Below are 24560 nucleotides of genomic sequence, written 5' to 3'. Positions count from 1 at the left end.
TAAAAAAAGGCCGAACGTGTAATTCTTTTTGCAACCACCAATCCAATATGTAACGTAATTACAGCAATGCAGTAATCGTCGAGGATAAATTTCTCGCCGCTAGCTTGTTGGTAATTAATACAAATGAAATTGCGTAATTAAATATTTTAACTAGCGCGTTTAATTAATGGCTTGGTGCAATTAGGGATAACGTACTAGCATAAGCAACGATATCAGTACAAAACATGTTTATTTAATTGACGAAACGGAAAATAATTTCGAGAAAATTCATTGTTATTTTTTCGCGAACTCCATGTTTTTAATTATTATAACAGATTAACAAATTACCTAATATTATTTCAAATTAAAATCGCAAAAAGAAATACACGGCCATAAATTTCAAATTTCTTTGCAATTTAAAAATGCAAACAATTGAAGTATGCGCATATCTTAAACAATAGGCAATGATCAATTAATTAATTTTAATAATTAATATGCGTATTATGACGAGATAAAATTTTGAATTTCTGGAATATGTAATAATAAATCAAAATGCAAAGAATCTGGAATATCAGGTGTAACCTACGTTTTAACATCTTAAATTTTGCAGAATCTTTCAAATAAAAATATAATTGTAATTTTATTTATCAAAAAAATTGACATAATTATGTCACTAAAATAATTTACCTAATTGAATAAATGACAAATTAAATTTTGTATTTAATAAAATTATAATTCTTTTATCAATGTTCCTTTGATCAAGGCTTTAATATCTCGGTATATATTGGTCTTTTATCCATTAATAATTATATATCATAAATTTTATATGTCTTTTCCAAATATTATTAACGTATATTGATTCAATAGTTCACGTAAAATAATTATAATAAATCATTTTAAAGTTCCAAATTAGTCAATGTCATATTTGACACGTAAAATATTTTATCGCATTTATTCTTAATTTTTTAGAATGTCCATTTCCATTTCAATTCTAAAACTTTCATCTTTTATTAAAAATTTCCGAATATTCACAAATCTCATATATTTCTTACAAATTAAAACTATTAATTTGATTCAGAATGATTCAGTGATATTTTCAATTAAAGAAACCACAAAATAATCAAAGATATCAGAAATACAATCTTCATGAGCGATAATTAATTTTACAATATATTTTAGTTCATTTATTACAAGCCAATTAGTGCTCTTCGACGAAATACAGCAACTGCAAAAGTACGAAACTCTTAGTAAGATAATTCTTTATTTAAAAAATTATCACGAAAATATCTTACCTTATTCCGAAAGGGTTAATCATAATCCAATACGATCAACGCGCGTGTACTCCCCGAATTGTTTACGAATTCTTGGAGGCGCCGCATTCATATCCGCAGAATACAAACTCCGTCGAGTTGAGCGTTCGGTCTTGGCACGTCGGATGCGATTATTGAGAGGCGGCTTTCAGAAAAACGTCCCCCTCGACTGGCGATCTGCCCAATGAATACGCGATTGGTGCCTTGTCTTATGAATTTAATTTTCGGCAAAATATCGTGCAAACGTGCTCGGACGTTCCAATGCGTCGCCGCCGAATAGTGTGTATCATGCGGCTTTTGTCTTCCCTCTCGACCTCGCAACTTCGACCCTTTGCTGGACTTCTGCTCTACTCCCTTGATACTTCTGAAGTTGTTTCGGTTCTTTCGTCTTCCACCGCCATTCTCGCCTTTCCGTTTTGGCTCGATCGCAAAGATGTCCGGATATCCGGCTTCCAAACTGAATTCTTGACGGTATCGTTAACTGAGTATCGACATTGCAGTTGAGAACAACGATATCGAATACATCTGCGCGATTAACATAGCAAAATTGTTCTTGGCTCGGTTTGCTTTTGCGACTCGCTTTGTTCGTTGACCTGAAAAGAGAACGAGTGAGTTTCGCTCCGAATGGTAATGCTAACGTAAAACTGAACGTGATGTACTCACCGGTATAAAACAAAAAAGCTTTATCCTTGTCGGCAAATATCCTTTTCATTTGCTTCCCTAAGTCATTCTCACAATTATATCTGCTTTCACGTCGCTGTTTATCATTTAAACGACACAGTGTGCCCGCCTCATTCCGGCTTATTGCTGTCCGCTTGGAATACCTCAGAAGCGATCTCCGGGCTTAGCTCGTTGCTCGTGAGAGAGGGTACATTAAGTGGCATCGATTATTCCTTTCGTGAGATATGCAAATCTCCTCGACTCTCCCTATCTCCGTCCCGCGCACATGCTCACCGCCACTTATCCGACGCGATTACTCCAATTTCGGTCGCGCTCCGTCTCCCTCACGCAACCCTTCTTCCTCCTTGCTCGCACACGTTAGCCCTCTCGTACAAACTGGAACGTCTGTCGCGTGATTTACGCTCGAGAAAATAAGAGATCCCGCCCGCGCCTTATCCCGCGGACAGAGAGGAGCGGAGAGGATTAGAAAATGCGAGACTGCGGTGTCGCCGAAGAGGGTGACCATCCCTAAATCTTTCGACTTTCGAATGTTAGGCTCGTGGACTCGCCACTTATCAAAGTGGAACGATTTTTCTCTCTTCGACAACATCCACTTCTCTCAGCTCTTCTCGCACGGCTCGGTAATGCCTCTTTTTTGAAAAGCCTGCCGGAAGATTTTATTTTATATATATTACGTTTTATATTATTTTTATTGCACACAAATAAATTTATAGTTATTTTATCTATATTATATGTTTCATGTTAGTTCAACTTATTCAATTGCGTGCTTATTCGCCATAAAAATTTTAATAAAAAAACTCAGCTTTAACTACGTCAAAATAATTGTGCTGCAGAAAAAAATGAGACTCTGGCGAATCCTTTATAATTGTACAATTTGTGCCTCGAATAAAAAGCACTGTTAAATCCATCAATACAATAGAAATGTTAATTATGCTGCAAAATTACAAAACGCATCGCCATTAACCTATCTAGAAAATCCCCCGAGACAATTCATCGCATGATCTCTATAGTGATTTTATGATTTGCCTCTGGAGATCACAATTGACGATCCTGTTGCGTATTTACTGCTAAGTACTATTGTTTCACGTGAAATCTCGACGGTACGGTAAATAAATCTACATTGTGTAAATCAAGAGAACGAAATTTCACATATAATTTCCAGCGTATGAATTTATGAATTTATAAATGAAAATGTATAAATATAATACATACATTCTTAATGTATTCATAATTGAAGCTGAGCATATTTAGCAAAACTTTCAAATTATTTATAACATTATTCTCATTATTAACCGTAATGAAGTTTAAAGATAGTAAAACAAGCTTTTGCAAAAATAATATTCTGCAATACTGTTTTGTAAGAAATTTTTGGACGGTCACTATTATAAGAAAAATTTGTAAAACTCAATAAACTTTATTAACAAACCTTTGCGTTTAAATTTTGAAAAAAAACGTTACCCTTGATTGGATGTGTAAAAAACATCGTAAGCCGCATTGACTTCTAAAAGCTTACGTGAAACGACTGCAATTTTTAGTACGTCATCCTTTTTGAGGGTAACAAAATTCTCATCCAAAATCCGTCAAAGCATTCCAAAGGTATTACAGCATACGCAAACTGAAAATTTAAACATAAATAATAAAATATAAATTAAATAAGTATTTTAAAAATCTTACAAACATGTAATCACGATTTAGTACAATTATATTATATTCATAAATGTTTCGGTGGCCGTTGAATAATTAAAAGAATTTAATAGCATTGCATCCATCAAAAACAATAAAAAAAAATATACATGTTAACGGACAACTGTAACTAACTGTCCTAAACCTGCAGATTTTACTCGATTTATTCAGTCGATATGCATCAAGATAGTAACAATCGGTACGTGATTTTCAAAAAAATCACTGGATTAGACATTTCCGATTTCAACGATTGAAAACATGCGACAGTTTGTATCCGTTTGAGCATTGAAATCGGTCGTCGTGCATCCAATCACAAACGTGTTAAAGCACGCGCGAATTCGCGTAATCGTGCGCGTTGCAAATTTCATCGTGTCGCTCATCTGCGTTTAAAAGGAGCGATTCTGCTCACGCTCGACCCAATCTCCGGACCCAGCGCGCTCTGGAGAGTGTTCTCCTCCCCCCCCTGTAGAGTATCGATAAAAATATCCGATATACGAATCCGCCTTATATCCCGAGTCGACATTGCCTTGCTCGTAAATCCACAGAGGAACGGAAAAGCGCGGCGGCCCCATAATCGTTATCCGTTAAATCCGCGCGACGCTTCGCATCTTTCCATGACCGAATGGATTGCGAACGTCACGGCAGTAATGCAAGCCCGATCTGTATCCAATGTTCGTGAAACATTCAGCGTTCTCGAGAACTTTACAGAATTCATTACAGCACGGATCAATGACGTTTTCATTTTTTTTCCCCCTTTAACTACCATTAACGGTTAAAAATTTGTTATTTTTTGCATTTCTTTCAAATAGCGGTCGAGATGGATTTCCGATAATTAAACTTTACGGTGCAATTTAATTCAAATAATAAAGTCTTAACTTTTGGATTGTTCATGTAACCAATAACGAGTAGTATATCATATAACAGGTTTCTTACTTGTCTATTATTAGTTTTGTGAATAAGCAGACCTATAAATTCTTTGCAGAGAAGTTTCAATAGAAAAGTAATTTATAATTGTGCGCGAAATAAATAAAAACATATCTAAATTATTATCTCAACAAATTTACCTCATTACTCCAATTTGTCGGCATTATAATAAGACCAAAATTTGTTAAAACGTTGTGTAGTAGAAACAGGAACAGTCTAAAATAATAAATATTAAAAAAATAAAAGCAACTGTGTGATAAATAATAAAAATATTTAATAATTATCTGATAAATAAAAAATTAACTACTATAACTTTAAATACTATTTTTCATGAAAAAAAAATTTAATTTTATAATAAAATTTTTATAAAAATATCTGGTGTATGTAAAAGTATAGCAGATATGTGCATATATACGCACTGAGATATTCATCATATTAATAAAATCTATTTGCTAGCTCGCTTCGTAATTTATTACTTATTTGACATACCACTAATTTTAGATAAGTAGATGTGTTCAGCAAATCACTAAACCACTTGACTTGCCGCTCTCTCTCTACTAGCTACGTGTAAACCTGCCGTAGCTGCTGAGTTGTGGTTCCAAGGATCGAGATGCTGTTTACAAGAGTGCATCTTGGACTCTGTTCAGATCTGCAGCAGATCCGCGAACCGTGTCTCTGTTTACCTTCTTATCTCTGAGTGCTTCCCATCTTCTGAGCATTAACAGTCAAAGTCCTTTACTTGCTTTCGTTTCGCCCGCCGCAGTACTTATATATTAAAATCCGTATTCAAAACTTAAAGCAGGAACAACAAAACTAAAATCAAAATCAATTTTTAGTTCACTTACAAGCTAAAAAGTAAATATACTCTTCACATCTTTATTGAGTTGGAAAAGTTTAATAAATTAAATCAATATTTATCTGGAAAATATTCAAGATCAACAGCTTTTATTAGGCGTACAAAATATTTGCTAGCAATCATCTCTGGCAATTTACATAAAAATAATAATATATTTAAATTATTACCTCATTAAATACAAACTTTCTCTCCTTGTTAAAAACTGATACAATTTATTTTTGCAAAATTATCGAAATAAAAAAAAGTTTTCAGATTAATTTATCAAAAGACAAGCACATAGATGATAAAATTTTGTTTTTCGATTAATTTTAAATAGGATTTAATAAAATATTGAGTACATAAAAAATATAGTTATTAAAATGTTAAATATTAAAATTTCAAGAGCAAAGATATGCAGTTCAATAAAACTTTAGTAAAAGAAAAGTTGTTCTTATCTTCAAAGACATGTGCCGTTTTATTTGTGCATTGTATATAAACATTTTGAAAATTTACCAATTTAAATATTAAAAATAAGTTCGAAGAAGTAGCAAGACTTACCTACCATATTTCTGTAACGAATGGATATGTGCGTGCACATATATCGTGCTACATCGAACCAATTTCGAGGTTGAAATCTCGAATTTCGGTATCGTGTTTCACGCGTGATACATTCGGCTTTTCCGATCAGCTGCAAGTGATATTGTAGATCCGGTATTAACCATTTGCGGTCTACTGCCGCCATACGGCATTGCGCAGATTATTTTTTCAGGATAAACTCGGTAAGTTAAGCCGTTTACCTTGCCCGAACGAGCAACCGTTCTGTATGCCATGAGTTTCTTTTCGAAGTGGAAGAGTTCTAGTATTTTTTTTACATATTTAATATATGGCTTGGCACCTTTCCAACCTGAAATTTAATAAACATTAAGAGTGGATTATCACAATCTAAATATATAAAAAATGTAATTACATAAAAAGATAAGAACAAACTTTTTACAGTGAATTGTTGCGATTTTTATGACCATTCAAGGCTTGAGATATAAAACTGTTCAATCCTTGGAATATAAAATGCGATAATAACGTTATTTAATTGTTAAATAAATAAAAATGATATAACTGTTTATTTCATCTTCACGTTTTTTTTCTCGTGTCAATTTTTGTTAGTTTAACATGCAAACGGAAAACATTAACAAGCTACGATTATTTTTATACATGACATGCAATAAGCCAACGAACGTTAACGAATGGAATAACGACAAAGTGAATTTCTGATCAGGAAACACGTGCAACGGGATGAAGATTGAAGTAAATGCGAATAAATGGTTTGATATCAATGTTTCTGTTATCCATATAAGAGCATTTTGATATCTATCAGGTGACTACAATGTTTATTGCGAGGCTGCAATCGATGGGAACCTACTGGTTGTTTCGCTTGCGAATCAATAGAATCCCGTGAGCAAAAACACAAACTGCGACTGTAAATGCGATATCCGATCACAGAACACGGTCTCAGTTAAGAAAATTCGTACAACATGTTACTCGTTTTTATTTAATTATCATTGCTAATAATATAAAATAAAATTGTCAATACTTAGCATTGCAAGATTATAAATTACGCCAATATTCCGATAAATAATTAATTGAGTGCATTTTTCAAATAAACTACTATAATCAGCTACTGCCTGCTTTTCCTCCAAATGTTATTAACAAATTTGATCTTTACCTTCGAATATCAATCCTATGGTAAACCAAATTTTTGACATGATTGCAAAGCCTCTTATTTCTCTTGGGAGCCAAGATTAGGGAATTATCTCTCGCAGCAGCGATAAAGACTGGTCGGTCCACGCAATAATCCACATAGCAATAATCGTAGCAACAATGGGTATCTGGGACGTGTTAGACAAACGTACCTGTGATTGTTCCATTGGAAGGTGAGCAAACGTCGATTACCAAAGGGTCCGCCTGTAGGCAGCGAAGTCCTCCGTAGCTGAATGAATCCCTTTATTAAACGGCCAAGCCCATTAAGTGCACGACAATGGGACCAAATTACTATATGAATAATTAACCCGCAAGCGCAACGGCGCGACCGATACCTAAACAGTGCGCGGCGGTGCTAGACCAACGTCAACACATCGCCGTACGCGTATATCGACATCGAGGTCGTTGCTTACCGCATACAAACATGTCGGAAATTCCGCACCGTACAGTTCAAAGATGTCGCGTTTACGCGTCGTTCGTCTGCCGATACGATTCTCTTCGAAGTACACTTAATACTTCGGATAGGAAACAAATCTGTAAAAAATATTAAATAAGTATCATATTTTATAAAAATGTATAATCTTCACTGAAAAATTGAAATTTATCTGCACCGAAATTTTAATAAATATGTGATGTAAATCTGTAATAAAATAATATTAAAGAGAAATCGCATTTTTTGTTCATTTTGAGCTCAATAGATTATAGTACATTTAAAATAATAAGCATTAATTAATATTAAATAATTACGCGTATTTACCGACTTCATTACATTTGTGATCGATAACGTATCAATTCCATCAGTTAGTTTCCAGACAGCTTTACATTTACGGATCCTCATAAAAGCGCAGAAAATATGACCTACCTGACCTACCTGAATAGCATAGCTTTTTTACCTCAGGCTTTATGAAGCTACTTTATGTCGCGTAATCATTTCCTTTACACGTGCCGTATATACGCGGGAACTATTCGCTCTTATATGCGCACGCGTGTAAACATCACGTTGCAAGGGACAAAGCCCCTTTGAGTGGTCCCTTCTGACCTAGTGTGTCACGGAGGGCCAGAAGGCCACGCACCCTTCGTGATTTATCGCCGACTGTTTATGTCCACCACTAATTGCTCTCTTTCGCACCGGAAATAAGAGTCAGGCGATATCCATAAAACGCGTTAAGTCGCACTGTTTCGCAATTTATCTCACTATAACTGCTGAACCAGGTTTTTATTTCTTGACAAATGGACCATTTTCACGTAAATACGTCTATATTGCAATCGTGTGCTGAATCCTGATTCAATTTACGTCAAAATGCTTATGATGATGAAAAGCGATTATTACACCATTGTTTATTCGACTTTGTTGTAATATTAAGAAATAAATGTAAATAATATAAAATTAAATTCACTTGCAAAATATATTATATTAAAATATATATTATTTCTTATAAAATTTTGTGGTTTAACATACATAATATGATAACTGGAAATAAATCTACAAAGAATATTAATTAAACATTATATTTTATAAAAATGTATTAAAAACTTCAAAGTTATTTATATCTACAGTTTAATAGCTGATATAAATCTAAAGCCTGATAATAATTATTGATAATTGTTTCACAATCGTAGATAGATAATTTTAGAATCATTCGTAGATTCGTATCTCTCAGAATTCTATGTTATTGAGATTCTTGATCATAGTCACATGTAGAAATTGTGATTAGATGCTGGATTTGTTGAGGATCGAATTAACTACGGAACTGAATCTACTCACGAAAGTTATTCGGAGCGTATGTTGCTTAAATTTACATCATAATGGCCAGTCTGATATGATACGAATGTACGTAGCCGATATGACGCGCGCTACTTTTGAAATGAAATTGTCCGAGCAGAACAGATATGAATCTGCAAATTTTGACATGTGTGTTACTATGATTTTGCGCGCCCGATATATGGCATCACTTTAATCAGAGAGTGATTACAAATATCTAGAATACAAAGAGAAAACTGTCATAAAAATACGTACATATATTCAACTTGCAAAAAATAAAAAATAAAAAAAGACAATTAAGCATTTTCTTATTTGTGTACAATATAAAATTTACAAATTAGTCTAGTAAATATTAGAATTAAACTTTTAAAGTTAGAAGCTAAATGTCTCTTTTAAAAAATTTTATTAGCATATCATATTTGCATTTCGCGATAATGGGTCGTTCGGATCAAAGAAACATTCTTAAAATCGCGTTGAAAAAAAGCGCACATCAGCATACGTTTGGATTTGATTTTTAGGACTAACCCTCCTTCTTCTCTGCACGCTGAAGACTGAGGGGAAGACGTGGGGTAGGAAGAGGGAAGAGTAAAAGTTAGGTAGTCCAGCGGTCTTGTCACGGAGAGTAGGGATCAAGACGCCAGCGTCACTTCCGTGCCGTGAAACCTCCCGGAAATTGTTCTTATCCCTTGATCCTTTAAAAGTTTATCCCGTCGTCGCTTCCCCATAAAGCCTCGCCCAGCTCATCCGTCCCATCGCCAACTGCCGATTATCCGCGCGGCATAAAAGGGACACGTTCTACAGAAATATAATATTTATGACGGTTTCGCGCGACTCCGGGAACACGAAAGAATAGAGAAACTGCATACGCGCGCGTATAAGGAACGCGGCAGAAAAAAGCCGGGGATCTCTCATTGTCAGCAGAAAGAACCCTACGTACAGTCAGCCGGTAGTGAAGTGATTTTTGCAGTAGGCTGGAAAAACGTAATCCGGTTATATTTCAGAGTATATTTTCCTCATTGTTACAAGCGACGTGCCGGGCAAGGCGCTCGGTGAAAGCGTCGTAAGTATTTTTCGATGTGAGGAAGCATAGAAGACTCATACGTGCGAGGAAAAGAAAAATTGAGACAAATTCGAATTCTTGATGGAGATAATAAATTTTCGGAATTTACAGAAGATGATTCGCACTGTTTTCACTATATCAAAGAGATTAATATATGTATAAATTAATTATACTATTATATTTAATATAATTAATACAGAGATACATCGGCGTTAGGATTAAATATATTAATATTTGTTGCAAAAGTAGCTAATCATGTTTAACTCTTCTTAGGTCTTTTCCAATTTGTTACGAAAAATAATTACGCGTCTCTAATTAATGAGCGATTATGAACTTTGTATATGTAAATTATACAAACAACAGCTCATATAAAGCTCAAGCTTTAACAGAAACTTATGCAAAGTGTTAAGCAAACGATCAATATTTATTTAATAAATATTAGTTTTGAACCTGTAGGGTGTCGTGTTACATTGTGAGCAGCCCGTGACGAACACAGCCGCTAGATGTGTTTACCATCTATAAACCGCGATGTAGCAGCTTTGCATTTAACATTGTTTCCGCCAGCTTTCAGCCATTCGGTCATTTTTGACCAACAATATCACACGTAGAAAAGTTTTAATAATTTTCGATAAACAAAAAATTTTAACGGAACATTTCTCATTTATTTGTTTACAAATATATTGCTTCGACAAGAGAAGCGTGTTAATAAACACGAGAATGAAATCTATTCGCAACTATCTCTCGAGACTGTTAAAGCCTTCTATTTGTATTCTCGTAACGTCTCATTTTTATTCAATGGTGCTGTCCCACCGCGTTGCAACTTTTATTCCTCATTCTTTTATGCAAAAAACGTGACGAGCTATTTTTGTTTGTTGGTTTGTGGTTTTTTTATGCAAATAACTCGCGACTTGCAAAATTCAGACAAGTTAATTGCATACTCGATCGAAAGAATCTTCAATAACATTTTATAACATTTTAATCAGCGCTCGCAAATTACAAAATATAAATCGTTATATAAATATATTCAATTTTTATATATAATTTAATAATTTATATAATAATAAACATTGCAAAATTAGAAAGCAGCATACCAAAAAACGTTCTAAATGTGAATAAATTGGATCGCCGGATGGAATGGAACGTGTTTAAATACATATTTTTATGATATCCAATTTACTCGCACTATTTTAATTTACTCAGAAATAAGTGCGAATATGATTAACATTTAAAAATATTATTAAAATAATGAAAAACGATTTGCTTTGCCCGCCGATCCGATTCATCCGCATTTACCTGATCCTTTCAATTGTAAAAGCTGAATAAATATTAATCACAATTTTTCAAATAGACTCCTAGCGCTGACTTTATCAAAAACTTTTCCCTAAAAAAAATATCACTCTCACATTCCATTTCACACAATTGATTCCGGCATCTTTCCTACAGACATCCTTGTAGAAATATTTCCTCCGGCGCGAGCTCTGTAACGTGATCTTTCCGAAAGCGGATGGATAAAAATTTTCCCCGGTTTGACATAATACGGATCTACATCACTCGAAGCAGTCGTAAAGTCCAAGCCTCGCTGCGCGATATCCGTTTGTCTGCATGTGCATTGATCTCTGGGCGCGCTTGTTGACCGTGCGGATCGGGGCTTTGACGGAGCAGCTTACCGAAGAACGGAAGAAACCTAAAGCTCGGTGTTGGGCAGAGTGAGACTATAAAAACATGAAATAAAGATCCTGTATCGGAGCCAAGCGGTTGGTCGATCCCCCCCCTCACCGCCCTCGTGGCGGTGTTTGGCCCGAGCATATTTTCGACGCCAACTTTTATTCGGTTCACGTACGCCCGGGCCGCAGCTATACGATGCGGAGACTCTCTCATTTTCCTCCCCCGCCCTCCATATCACGAAAATTTCTTTTTCCTGCTTTTCTTCCTTCCTTCCTTCCTTTCTCACATGTCCACTTCTTTATATCCTCTCTCATTTCCGCGCCCGTTGCTTCTTATGGACTACGTGTCTCCATCCTTATCAATTGACTTCTCTCCTCTTTCCTCATCCAACTCTATCTGTTATCTGTATCGCTTTTCTGTATACACAGCGTCTCAAAACCGGCACATGTGCTTTTGACAATAGATACTAAAGAATAAATTCAGTAATTTGTTAATAATTTTAATATTAAATAATAGCTGCAAAATTGTCAATATTAAAAAGTTTTCGCAAAGAGACGTAAATGAGTCAAAGTTTTATTTTTTTATTTAATTCTAAAATATATTCAACAGAAATTTATTTTAATTCTTAATTATTAAGATGTTTAATGTTAAGTAATTTCCGTAAATAAAAAAATTAAATCCGAATTTTATAAATTCTTGCTGAAAGGATAACTTGTAGAGCACACTATATGTGTCCCTATTCTTTTTTTGATCGTTCCTCTTTTTATTTTATTATCTTCTCGATCGTCTCTATCTTCATCGTCCTTTTTCGTCGCTGTCCATTCACGTCTCGTTATATTTATTTAAATCTAGACTAATATAATTTTTTTGTAATTTTTATCGATATATTTAACGTTAACACAATCGCTATGAAAATATTAAAGCATAATTTTTTAGATCTTACTTAAAAGCTTATAAGAAACATTTTATATATCCTATTTTTCGATCGTTTTCCTCTCTTCTTATTTCTGTTATCTTCCTCTCGATCGTTTCTACGTTTATCACTCTATTTTCTTTTTTATCACTGTCCAGTCCTAACCTATACATCTCGTTCTCTCTATTGCTCCACTTTTCTCGCACGGATACTGTCTATTCTTGACAGCTTCCTCGTGCACCTTCACCGCTCCCCCCCCCCCCCTCCCACCCACCGCCTTCCGGGCAGCTTCCGGACTGGCACTCGGTCGCCGGCTCTCAACCGATGTCTATCATACATACGGTACGTACGTGTCGTAACAATCGTCAATTTCATAAAAGCGAACGGTCTCGCGAAAAAGGTTCCACATTCTCAGGATCCGTCGTAAAACCGACGTCGCCTGTGATCGACGTCGATGCGCTTCACGAGGGCCCGTCGAGCGATTTCGCCGCGTCAGGGAATACACTCGCTCGTCCCGGCGTCGCCGGGATCACGGCGGGATCGACGGGATCCCGGCGATCCTCCGTCAAGCTGCCGACGGAATATTCCGGTGTCGCGCTGCGACGTGTGACATCCGCGCGGCGGGGGGGGCCTCCATGAGGCTCTCACGACGACGTTTACGTGAACGCGCGCAAATACACCTAATCCGCCGCCGAAATTCCGCCGACAGGATTGAAATTCCCGAAACGGTTCGCCGCACGAACTTGCTGCTCGGTTAAGGGATAATCGTCGCCCGACTCTCCGATGCTCTCTGGTGAAATGCATCACGTTTGCAACCGGCGAAACACTTGCGATCCACAAGCGCGGATCCATTTGGACTCATTGCAGCCGGACGGAATAGTTAAGTTCTTTTCATGCCGCCATAACGAGAAATTTATATTCAACGAAAATATTCACAAAAGAAGTAGCGCTAATTGCGACGTCGCGATAAATATCGTTCAAATAAAAATGTACAAGATATATATATGTTGAATTATTGAATTGCAGTTACACGCAGTCATAAAAATGACACGTCTGCAACGATACGATTCATACTTTATCTGAGTTTCATAATTCTCGTCTTGGTGGAACATTTGCATTGACAGTCATCGTTATTCAGTTATTAAACACCTCCGCGCTTCACTTTTCTGCTCAAATATAAAAGTTACAAATGCTAACGGGAGTTTAATTGAATGACTTGAGTAAAAAAGTGCAAAGTTCCCGAGAAATTCCCAATTAGAGGAACAAGAAAACTACATTTATCTTTTTTTAGTGTGGTGTAAAAAAAATGGTGGTGGTTTGAAGTGGCGTAAAAAAAATTTTCTTTTAGCCGAATTGCCACAATTCTCTATGTGTACTTTTCAAAAATGGCTGACTGTATTAAAAAATGTGCTCGGCCATTATGAACGATAAACGTATTTCACTGCAGTTTTATATTTTTTAGCTGACTGAAGTTTAAAATCGAAGAGACAAACGACGCGTGTGAGGGAGGAAAAAATATGAATATAATAAAAGAACGTCTCCGAATGCTTGCTCCGTAGTTTATTCCGATCTTCGAGCATCCATCATTGTTTATATTCAAGGCGCTGTTTTACAGGCGCGGTACGCTGCAGCTTATGGCCCGTGAGAGTGGATGAAATACTGTCATAACGGCGATTCGTTTCGGCAGTGTTTTATGGTTCGGCGGAATATAATTCCTGCTTGATGTAACCCCAGCGTATTTCCGCCCCGGTTTCATTTGCGTTATCCCCCCAGGTACTGGTCGCGCGATATCCACCTGACCCTAAATCGCGTCCAAATACTGCTGCGAGGCAGCGCATGAGCGGGTGCAAAGGACGGCGTGTGCATTCTGCGAGCGACGCATCCCTCCCCCCCTCGTACGTGCGCGCCCGCCGCTACGCCCGCACGCTGGCGTTGCATCTATTAATATGAACGCGGAGAGTGTCAATACCATAAATTTCGCCGCGCAAAACGATGGGCGCGTTACGATGCGAATGTACGATGCAAGCCGTGTCGGTGCCGAGAGCGAGGGCGCGCAGAAAGAACCGAACCGAAATGCATAACAAAAAGCAAAATATATCGTACCTTTGACGGGGGGATAAAATTTGCGACGCATCGTTGTATACGCTTTGCAAGTTTTTATACATTTTTGGCAAACAATGCGGATCGCGTATAAATGCATCTCTGTTGTCGCTCGAAAAAAAAAAACCGCTTATAATGTCGCAAAAATCGCTCGTCGGGTATTGTTGAACGGTGTAAGTGTATGCGCTGAAAATGTATGGCGGGACCGCCATTAAGGTCATAAACTTTCTTGCGCTCTCCCGTTCTCGGCAGACTTTGGAAACAATTCCGCTCCGGCAAAAATTAGACGACAGACGTTTTAGCAATTTTTTAAAGTTTTTCATTAGCGAGTATCTTGGTAATTACGCGACTTCGGGAATACTCTGCACATTAGTCGCTTCCCTGGTAATTTACTTCACTTTACCGTAATAGAAATTTTGATCGATTAAACTCGACGTACTATTAAAAGATTAGTATTCATTATCGCGTTATTTATTTAATGCCAAAAATTGCAATGCGTGAACCACGAAGAACGCAAGTTCAATCTTTAACACGGTTACAGCGAATTACTTGCGGAATAATGCAAAAGTTGTATTATTTATACGCTATATACGCTATGTCCGTTTCGAAAACGATACGAACTTTACGCCCCGCACGAATGTTAACCGAAAATTTTATAAACGTTATAAAAATCCGTGATATATATTTTAGCTGCAGAATTAAAATGCACGCTACGATAAATCCCAATTCTGACGTTACGAACTTCCGCCGAGTATTTCCTACTTTATCCAGTTAACAATATATATACATCGTAGCCCCCGTGTGCGCAGGATTTAAAATAATCAGCTTCCGAATTGAACCGGAGCTCTTCGTAATTACCTCGCTGCAACGGGCGGAGAAAGTCAGCTGGCAATAAAATTTGCAAACGCATCCACGGACGCGTTTCGACGGCGTGTGCCCGCGCCGTTGGAAAAACAAGCTGGCCATAACGATCGTGACACCGATAATCGCTCGGGCGCGAACGTTTAATCGCGCGGGGCCACGAGTAAAATCCTATTCTCAAACCTTGTAGAGTCGCGGTCTTCGTGCAGCATAACAGCGTGAAATAACGCGCGACGGGGGCGGTCCGGCCCGTACGCTGCAAAGTTTTATTAACCTAATTGTCCGCCCTCCCGATAAAAGCGTTCCCCTGTTCGGCCTGCGATTAAACGTTGTAGGAAGAGAGAGAGAGAGAGAGAGAGAGAGAGAGAGAGAGAGAGAGAGAGTTTTATGCGCCATACTATAGTTCAAAAATTAAAAGAATTGCTCGCAAAAGTAACCGTATCGCGATTGCGTTATTTCGCAAAAGGGCAATAACGCACGACCGAGTATAAATTTACTTTAAACCGGTCAATTACGTGATTACATTAAGCTCACTTGTGTGTATATGTGCGAATAATTAACACACCATGTTCACACGGACTAGGTACACTATTGCTAATATTTACCGGATTATCTAGGGTGAGCATAATTTAATTACCGCTCATCTTCCGTCGCTCTCTTTTTGTTATTGCACGGTTTATCGTATTATCAACAAATTACTTCCCGCCGATTTAAGCGAGCGAGCGAACGTACGTTCGCAAAGTAAACTTTCTAGATTGATTCCCGTCTCTTACAAGTTCTTTCCGATATCGGGAAGAAAGCTCATCGTTTTATTTATTTATTTTTTTTTGTCCCATGCTTATTATCAAATAATAAAGTTTACTCCAAATTAAATGAGAAGTATAAATACGAAGAATACTTTTCGTTTACAAAAGCCAAATTTGCCGAAATTTATCTTTAATCGTTTATAACGACATTTCGTCGTATCGCTCAATTCCCAAATCCAAAATTTGTACACGCGGCGTGACAATATTCTGTTTATTGTGTGTAACATACAAAGCTAAATTGACCTTTACGGTACATCGGTTAAAGACGATAAGGGCTCGATGAGGGTGGTCGATAGACAGATATGATGAACGAGGCACTGATGAGCGCGAGGAGAAGAGAAACGCTGTTTGACGAGCGTGCTGCAAGACTATCCTACATCTGATTTGCAAACCGCCGTCGCGTAACGCGCGCGCGGGGCCCAATTAGAATTTATGCGGCCAATCCGGGCAGAAGTGGCCGAATGCATATGCATCGGGTGTAACGTGTTTACTTAGTTCCCGGGGCACCGGCGGTCTGTCGAGCGTTTGCAGACCGACCGCGAGATTTCGGAGACCTGCGAGATCTTCGAGACGAGTCGGGGCTCCCGTAGTCTCCTCAGGACTTTCGGATCTCTCGTCGCCTCCCGTCTCTTCCGCCGTCGTTCCTGCGGCGCTACGTTAATTGATTCTCACGTTGAGACACCGCTTCCCCCGTTGACGGCGTCTCGTAAATTTCACCGTCGTTTCTGCGCCTGCGAGAAATGACAGTAACGACGTCGGAGCGAGAGTTTCAGATCCCGGCGATAAAATGGCCGAGTAAAATCTCCGCGTCTCCCGTTACGACCATGATGTAAGAAAATAAAATACTCGCGCGCGGGACGTCGCCGACATTCAACACCCGCGGTCTAATTTTTCCCTCCCCGCTTACAGTTTCACTGATACAGCGCAGCGCTTGGGCAGAATAATGGCAAAGTAAATAGAAAATGATACTTGTCCGCCGCTTTTCATGTATAAGAAACATTATATCGTCACTGTGTAATTTTTACTTACTGCTTTTTTGAAGAAATATAATAATATTCGTAATAAGAAAACAAAAGACAGACTAAATCTTTAACTTGATAAATCATGCGCAAATATTGCGATAATTTTGACACATAATGATGTTTTAAGGTGGCAGAAAATATCACTATTCCTATAAAACTGAAACTATTTGCAGCTACATCCAATTACAATATTTGCAATTATTTATAACTATGCCTCGAAACTGTCTGCTTATTTGATTTTTATAACTTGTAATTATTATTATAATAAGCTGTAAATTTATAACTGCTCACTTCAAAGTGAAATTAAATTCCCTGTATACATAAATTTTGTCACAAAAAACCGAGTAAAAACGTTGAGGTAAAAAGGAATGTAACCAGAATTTGCAAATAAAATTACCTAACCATTACTCGTCCATTTCATCAGTTTTGCTAAAGCATGTTTTATCCAGCGGAATTGATTTACACTCGATGAAACGGGTTAGGAAAGTTGAACATTCGCGCAGGTAGAACAAAAATATACAGATAAGAAACAGCGCGTATTATGATATTCTTACGTTATATAAATGTCGATCAATAAGTATGCCACTTGCATCTCTTGAACATTTCTCTAGAAATATTTCTATCCACTTTACGATTATAGCCGCGACGATAGGTGGGACAGGAAATTGCAAAGTAAAGCAAATCGTTTTATGCATGAATATTGGGTACGCTCTTATGCTCCGTCATACACGTTGTGATATTTTGCGAGAAAAGTACATAACGGTGTTACAACGGAACTACACAGGATAATCCAGAAGTCGTGAAAATTGCGTGAAATGCGGATCACTTACTACATAGATCGCAGAAAACATATTTTATTATTACTATTAAAAGCAGTTTTGCTGAAATAATTAATTAGGCGCGTTAAAATATTTGTGTATAATGAAATAAAGAATGAAACAAGACATAGAAATGTAAGGAAAGTTGTATACGATATTTGAGGATTGTTTGCTAAAATCGGACTAGTAAAAGGGAGAACTAGGCAGATCAGACAATCGGACGATGAAACGGACGTCGTTTCAACTTGTGTGCGCAGAGATTTATCTATCAAGATTTACGTGCGCCATCGTATGTACCTTTGTTCGAAAAAGAGCAGTGGGACTTTATATGCGGCTGGATAGATACGAAGAAAGATCGATGCTTATGCGCAGCACTTGCGAGTAAGAAATCACGAAGCGAATACTCACGAGATCGGTAACATTTTTCTTAGAACATGAGTACTCGCTCTATAAAAGCGATAAAGTAAGAGGATCGCAAGCGCAAAAGGTTTCGCACATGCAAAAGTGAACAATGAAGCACATTCAATAGCCAGAAAACTCAAAGAACAATATATGGAAAAGTTTTGATTTTGAGATTTTTAGACGGAGAACACGAAATGTTTCACTGAAATCTCTTTTATTCTCTATTTCCGTATTTTATTTAGCGTAAGTGGATTGTTAGAAAAAATTTTTGATACTTTTATCTATAAAGAACTTGTAACGAAATATCTTTGTGCTGTAGAAAGATATAAATGATTAAATTATTAAATAATCATATGATTTCTTTATATTTCTACTTTCACCAAAATAATGAAATTTTAACATTAGCAATACATTCCTTTAGCTACTTTCCATAATATATAAATATTTTAATGGTGCATTATATAGTAGATTAATATATAATTGAGTATTGTATATTTTACTTCACATTTTCAGCATTTACATTTTTTATTTTACTTTCATTTACTTTACAGTAAAGATTTTTACTTATTTCACCCATTTCTAATGCTTCGATTCGAAAATAAAGGTAGCGGAAAAAGTTTCATCGAGATGCTCGTTAGAATTGGTATCGACAGTCAGATGCAGACTTTCATTGATCGTCGCCGCTGACAGTCGCCGCGAATTTAATGCATGCCACGACCCGGCGTAGAAGCTGTCCGGCAGAATCTATGTCCCCCGATGTCAGACGGACATACTGACGTGCACAAAAGAGCCTGTGGGAGCCGGAATGCACGGAGGCGTTTACGATATCGAAGCCACCTGGGAGCACTGCTCTGAAATGGAACAAAACTTCGATGTGCTTCCTACCTTACAACCCCCGTATATACGACTTCTTCTCCCTCGCGTATAAAGGTGGCTCGATTCCTCAGATGCATCCATAGCCTTACGTCTCGCTTCTGCATACGCGTCGCTTTCGCGTAAAGAGCCCCCCCCCCCCCCGCCCCCCGAACGAGAGCGCTCTCTTTAAAAACAAAAAGGACGTGAGAGTCGTACGTGGGCGTGACACTAGAATTGGGAATCGGAACGCGAATAACGGAATAAAACAAGACTATCTCGCTTAATGGAATCACCGATGGCGAGAGAATTCTCCTACGGGAATGAACGAAACGCAGCAATGAGTTTTCTGCATGTTGCTGCGCCCGACTGAGCAGCTTACACGACTCTGGCGCGAGTTATGTTTTTTTTTTTTTTTTTTTTTTACGTTTTGTAATGCATCTCTTTTGCTACAGAAATTAAGATACCTAGCGTATGCAAAGTTGACGTAGTGAATAAATAGTAAAAGTAAACTTTGAAAAAATAATGTACTTTAGAAAATACAGATATTATTTGGAACGGATCCAAATAGTAATTAAATATGTTGCGCGACTACTAGAAAATATTCGAGATTTCTTTCTTGAAAAAGATTTAATATTTTTTTATATTAAAGAACGAGAAAAAATAATTAAATTTTTAAATATATAATAAATAATTGTTTATATAGCAAAAGTTTCAAATATTACTTTTTTCGCAGACGAGATATTAAACTGTATATTGTATTTACGAAAGAAAATGACTCTACAGTCATATTAATAAATCAAAACCGATGAAACAAAACCATTTCTCTCTCTCTCTCTCTCTGGCACATATCAGATGGTATAAATATAAACCAAGATATGCTAGTGTCAGTGAAAATAAAAATAAGCATACCGACAATAAAACACAACCCCTCAAAGCGCACTCGTACAATAAATGGGCATCAAAGGCAGCCATCTCGTCGACTTATAAACCTTTAGCACGCTTTTTTTTAACACACGGATTTTACTTGCGAATATCAATCTCGCGGCAAATGCGATAAGCGCGCTCCGCGGAGCTCCTGAGTGCTCGCCTAAGCCAGTCTCTAAAGACAAAAAATGCATACAAAGAAAATAATTCTTTTATGAGTTTTCTCTTTGTAAAATGGTAGCTTTAGATGTAAAATAAATAAAGATAATGAATGTAAATTGAATGTGAAATAAAACAAAGACAAGGAAAGTCGGGAACCTGGCAAGAAGCGTATGTTGAATTTACACGGAAATACATCGATGCGGAACACGTGCGCCAACGAATACATCGCAAGAAAAGAATCTCTTTTACGCGATGGCTAAAAGGGCAGGGTCGTGATCGCACGTTTCGCCATTCTTCGAAATCGATACAAGCTGCGTTCTTCTCCAAAACAAATTAATAAAATAAGATATGTGAATATTTTTTTATATAGTAAAGTAAAGTAAAATAAAAAGAAACTTTCTCGTCAGAACTCAGTGCTACAATTTTATTACTTTTTTGCGTAACAAAATATTGAAATAGTCTAGCATGAAAAATAATAAAACTGTAATCAACTAAAACATTGACGTCATTATATTTGTTGTCATATTCGTCCAGAATTTTATCGGAAACAAAATTGCTATTGATATAACAATTGAATTCCTCAGACTGCATATAAAAGTACATAGATACAATTCCGAGATCAAACGTTTCAAAAATACATGTGCTTTCACGATATCACGCCAAGAAATTTAAGTTGGAAGAACAATCGTGAGAAAAGCACGCGCGTAGCAATTCTGGCAGAAATTGTCAAAAAGAAAGAAAGCTGGGAAAAGTAAAATATCACTCGATGACTCTCACCTTTGCAAAGAGCTGTCTTGGGAATATTTTCCTACGTTCCCACTTGGGTTAGAGTATTTTGCGCACACAGATACTGACATGTTCGCTAATTCAAATATAAAGTGTAAACTGTTTATTTAACTTTTTAATTTATTATTTTCTAATTTGTATCGCATTTAAAATTTTTCTATTATATTTGTTAAAGAGATTTAAGAAAAGTACGTTTTTTTTTGCATGGCAATATTCACAATTGTCGTCATCTGATAAAAAAATGTGCGATTTCACGACTTTAGAATGAATCGATTATTTCAATGAATACTTATTTCACTTAGCAAAATCAAAATTTATTCCATAATAACCGTAGATAAATAGAGATGCTAAGAAAGTGGTAGTGTTAAAACGGAAGCAGCTGAGAGACCATTAATTATAAGCTCGTGTTACCGCCTTTCAATCTGTGTATAAAAAATTTTTCTTTAACTAGAAAAACGTGAGAATAAGTGAACGCGGCGTAAAAGAAAAGAGCTCGTTAAGAAAGTGGCCGTCGAAGAAGGTGTCTGAGGAAATCTTTGAACGCGATAAAGGGAATTAAGAGCGGATGGGAAATATCATCCGTGACGAGTCGTTAATTCAAAGAAGAAAAGTTGCCAAGTTCTGGCTTATATATAATTCATCATACATTAAACTTTTCATTCTAAAAATAAATCTTTCAAACTTCAATAATCAGGCGAGAAATAGTCGCACAAAAAATACCATCGAGAAAAATAAATTTAATTAAAAATACTATGTTCAGCAAATATGTGTCATTTAAACACACGAGGCGTGATAAACATCATACGAGTGTTTGTACGTTTACGTTGCTGTAAAGTTGTTAAAAATATTAATTAAAAGTTTTACTTTTAATTATCGAATGGTGCACAATGTGTCGCATCATCTGCAGATATCACGACATTTCGTGAAAAATTCCAATTTTTCGGTATTCAGAGCTTCTAGTGGAATGCAAACAACATAAAGTAAAATTGTTATTTGCAAATTTTTCATTTACCATTTACAATTTTATAATGTAATCAACAACACACTTCGCATTGCTGTTATAATCTACATTATGTTAACGGAATAATAAAAATATTAGTTAATTAATGAAGAAGAACAAAGTAATAATCATAATATACGCAAATATTACTTCTTTTTTACTCTTTAAAAAGCAACGTTCAATTTACAGCGTCTGTTTCAGAGGTATCCCGTAATACTTTCACCTTATTTGGCCGAGAGCTTTATTTTATGATCTCCTCGCGTCTCTCCTTAAGACCGGGATTAACAATATGAGCATCGCGGACTCCCAGGGATCAGCGGAGATTCAAGAGTAAAAGATTCATAAGTAAAGCTCTCTTGCAAAATTGAATTTCCTGAATCAAGAGATACGAGATATTACATAAATCGAAATATCGTTGCTCAACGTCTTCAAGCGTATCCAGCTTGAAAAGATGAATAAAATAGACGGAAATCACTGCTTCACGCGGATTCGAAACGATTTGCAAAACGTGTTGGGCTTCCGCGCCTAATCGCGCATTAAGGCGCGCGCCGCGCGGAGAAAGCTCGGTGACAGGGATTAAAAATGTCTAGCGACACACGAGCACTCAGCTCGACAGCCTCGGCCGGCGGATCATTATTCACGGACATGTCCTCACATTTCCGTCTATCCGCAACCCACCATCCACCCTTCGGCGTTTATCGCCCGCGGTCGTTTGTCCTCGTAAAAAGAATCATTAACACGTACAACGGGGTTTCTTACGCCGCTACACCGCGCCGCGCTATTTTACGTTGCGGAACTCATGACGGCGCGACTTTTTTCTTCGGCTCCATTTCTCTCTGTCTCTTTTGCGCTCTTTACGCCCGCGCACCTAATATCATTCCAAAGTATTCATATAAGCGCCGCTTATCGACGTCGCGCATACTTTTTACGATTAGCGATGGCGATTCGCGCATTTCGATTTTCCGCCGCTAGTTAAATTACGCTTAATACGACCATTACACTGGGAAAAGTTTCATACATACAAATGCATGATGAGCGAATTTATGGTAACCGGGCGAAAAATGTTCTATTTTACGTTATTTGCTTTTATAACGAAGGGAAAAACTTGCTGCGCGAGTTAAATTATGTAACTGAATCTCTTGTTCCAACATCATACAAATTGCTTTTTGTTAAAATTCAATTTGACGATACCAATTAATTAAAGACTAATAATTGTAAAAAATACGATATATTAAATGTGTATATATGGAAAAATATATTTATAAATCTATCGGATAAAATACCTACTCCAATTTCATTAAATGTGAATAAAGTAGAGTATAATTATTATACTTCCAAGAAATACCTATAAAATGCAGGTTTCGTGTTGCTCTCAGTTATTAATTACTTTTCACAGGCAACATCTCAATTATTCATTCTATTTGTAATCGTCAGAACGCGTAATTGGAATGCAGAACAAAGTATGCAAAACAGAGAAGGATTGTATTGTATAATGGCTTGTCAAATATTTGACAAATATTCCGAGTCTTGCGGAAGTTGGATGAAATGGGCCATTAATTCGTAATAACACGTCTAAAGTCTGTTTGTTTGCGCGTCGCGGATATATGCGAGATAATGTCTTGCTGTTGTACTTCCCGCCGAGTTAAACGGAGGTGAACCGCGGGGTAAACCGCGCGCGCGCGCGGTCTCGTCTTCCATAAATTTCGCCGTGAAAAACGTGTCGCGGCGCTCAGCTTCGCGAACGACGGAGAAATATCGAGAACCAGCTGCACTCTGGCCTTCGCGCGATGCACAGCGAGCTCGCTTGCTTGTCGTTTCTATATCCGCGTGGTTCGTAATATCCACTGCCACCGCCGCGGTTACTACAACGCGTCGAACTTGCCCGGAAGTTCGCGTACTCCACTAGTTGTGTCTCGCCGCTCCCGCGGGAGCAGTCGGGACCGCCGTTAAGTTATTTACTGCTTCACGATTTTATTGAGATCCACCGCGGCGTTAAGCTCCCTTTGCACTACAGGGAAAAGCACGACCAACGCTAAATCGCTCCGCCAACGTCACTTCGAATGCTCGTTGGTTGATAGCAGCACAAACACTTCTGCATATTCGAAACGATAAAAATATCAGAGCCAGTTTGTCGATGTTATAAAAGATGAAGAATATATGATAGTGTAAATAGAAAGCAGATTTAATGAAGAAACAGACGAAAAGCGGATTTGATAAGTAATTTAAATATAACAAAAGTATATTAAAAATATGAGAA

The 24560-nt window shown here is 37.1% G+C and overlaps 2 protein-coding genes across 11 annotated transcripts in view; one reads left to right on the top strand and one right to left on the bottom strand.

Annotated features, from left to right (window-relative positions):
- Positions 1–24560, top strand: part of LOC105671620 (neuronal growth regulator 1-like) — a 225160-nt gene that overhangs the window by 83264 nt on the left and 117336 nt on the right. The gene's annotated exons all lie outside the window — the stretch shown is intronic.
- LOC105671611 (uncharacterized) overlaps positions 904–24560 on the bottom strand; it is a 149362-nt gene continuing 125705 nt past the window's right edge. For 6 of the 10 annotated variants that reach the window (XR_010888692.1, XR_010888691.1, XR_001100632.2 and 3 more), the window contains 8 exons: positions 7320–7701; positions 5975–6316; positions 5067–5390; positions 4718–4793; positions 3397–3585; positions 1953–2613; positions 1272–1882; positions 904–1204 (listed from right to left, as the gene is read on the bottom strand). Coding sequence is in view for 2 of the 10 variants with exons in the window: in XM_067350214.1 (XP_067206315.1) it covers positions 7633–7701 (69 nt within the window). In the remaining 8 variants the exon portion in view is untranslated. Of the gene's footprint in view, positions 1205–1271; positions 1883–1952; positions 2614–3396; positions 3586–4717; positions 4794–5066; positions 5391–5970; positions 6317–7319; positions 7702–24560 lie in introns of all 10 variants that reach the window. The other 4 variants (XR_010888690.1, XR_010888687.1, XR_010888689.1 and 1 more) reach the window with 4 other exon arrangements.

Source organism: Linepithema humile, chromosome 2 (genome assembly GCF_040581485.1).
Source record: "Linepithema humile isolate Giens D197 chromosome 2, Lhum_UNIL_v1.0, whole genome shotgun sequence".
Lineage (NCBI taxonomy): Eukaryota > Metazoa > Arthropoda > Insecta > Hymenoptera > Formicidae > Linepithema > Linepithema humile.
This window is presented reverse-complemented; position numbering and strand designations above follow the sequence as displayed.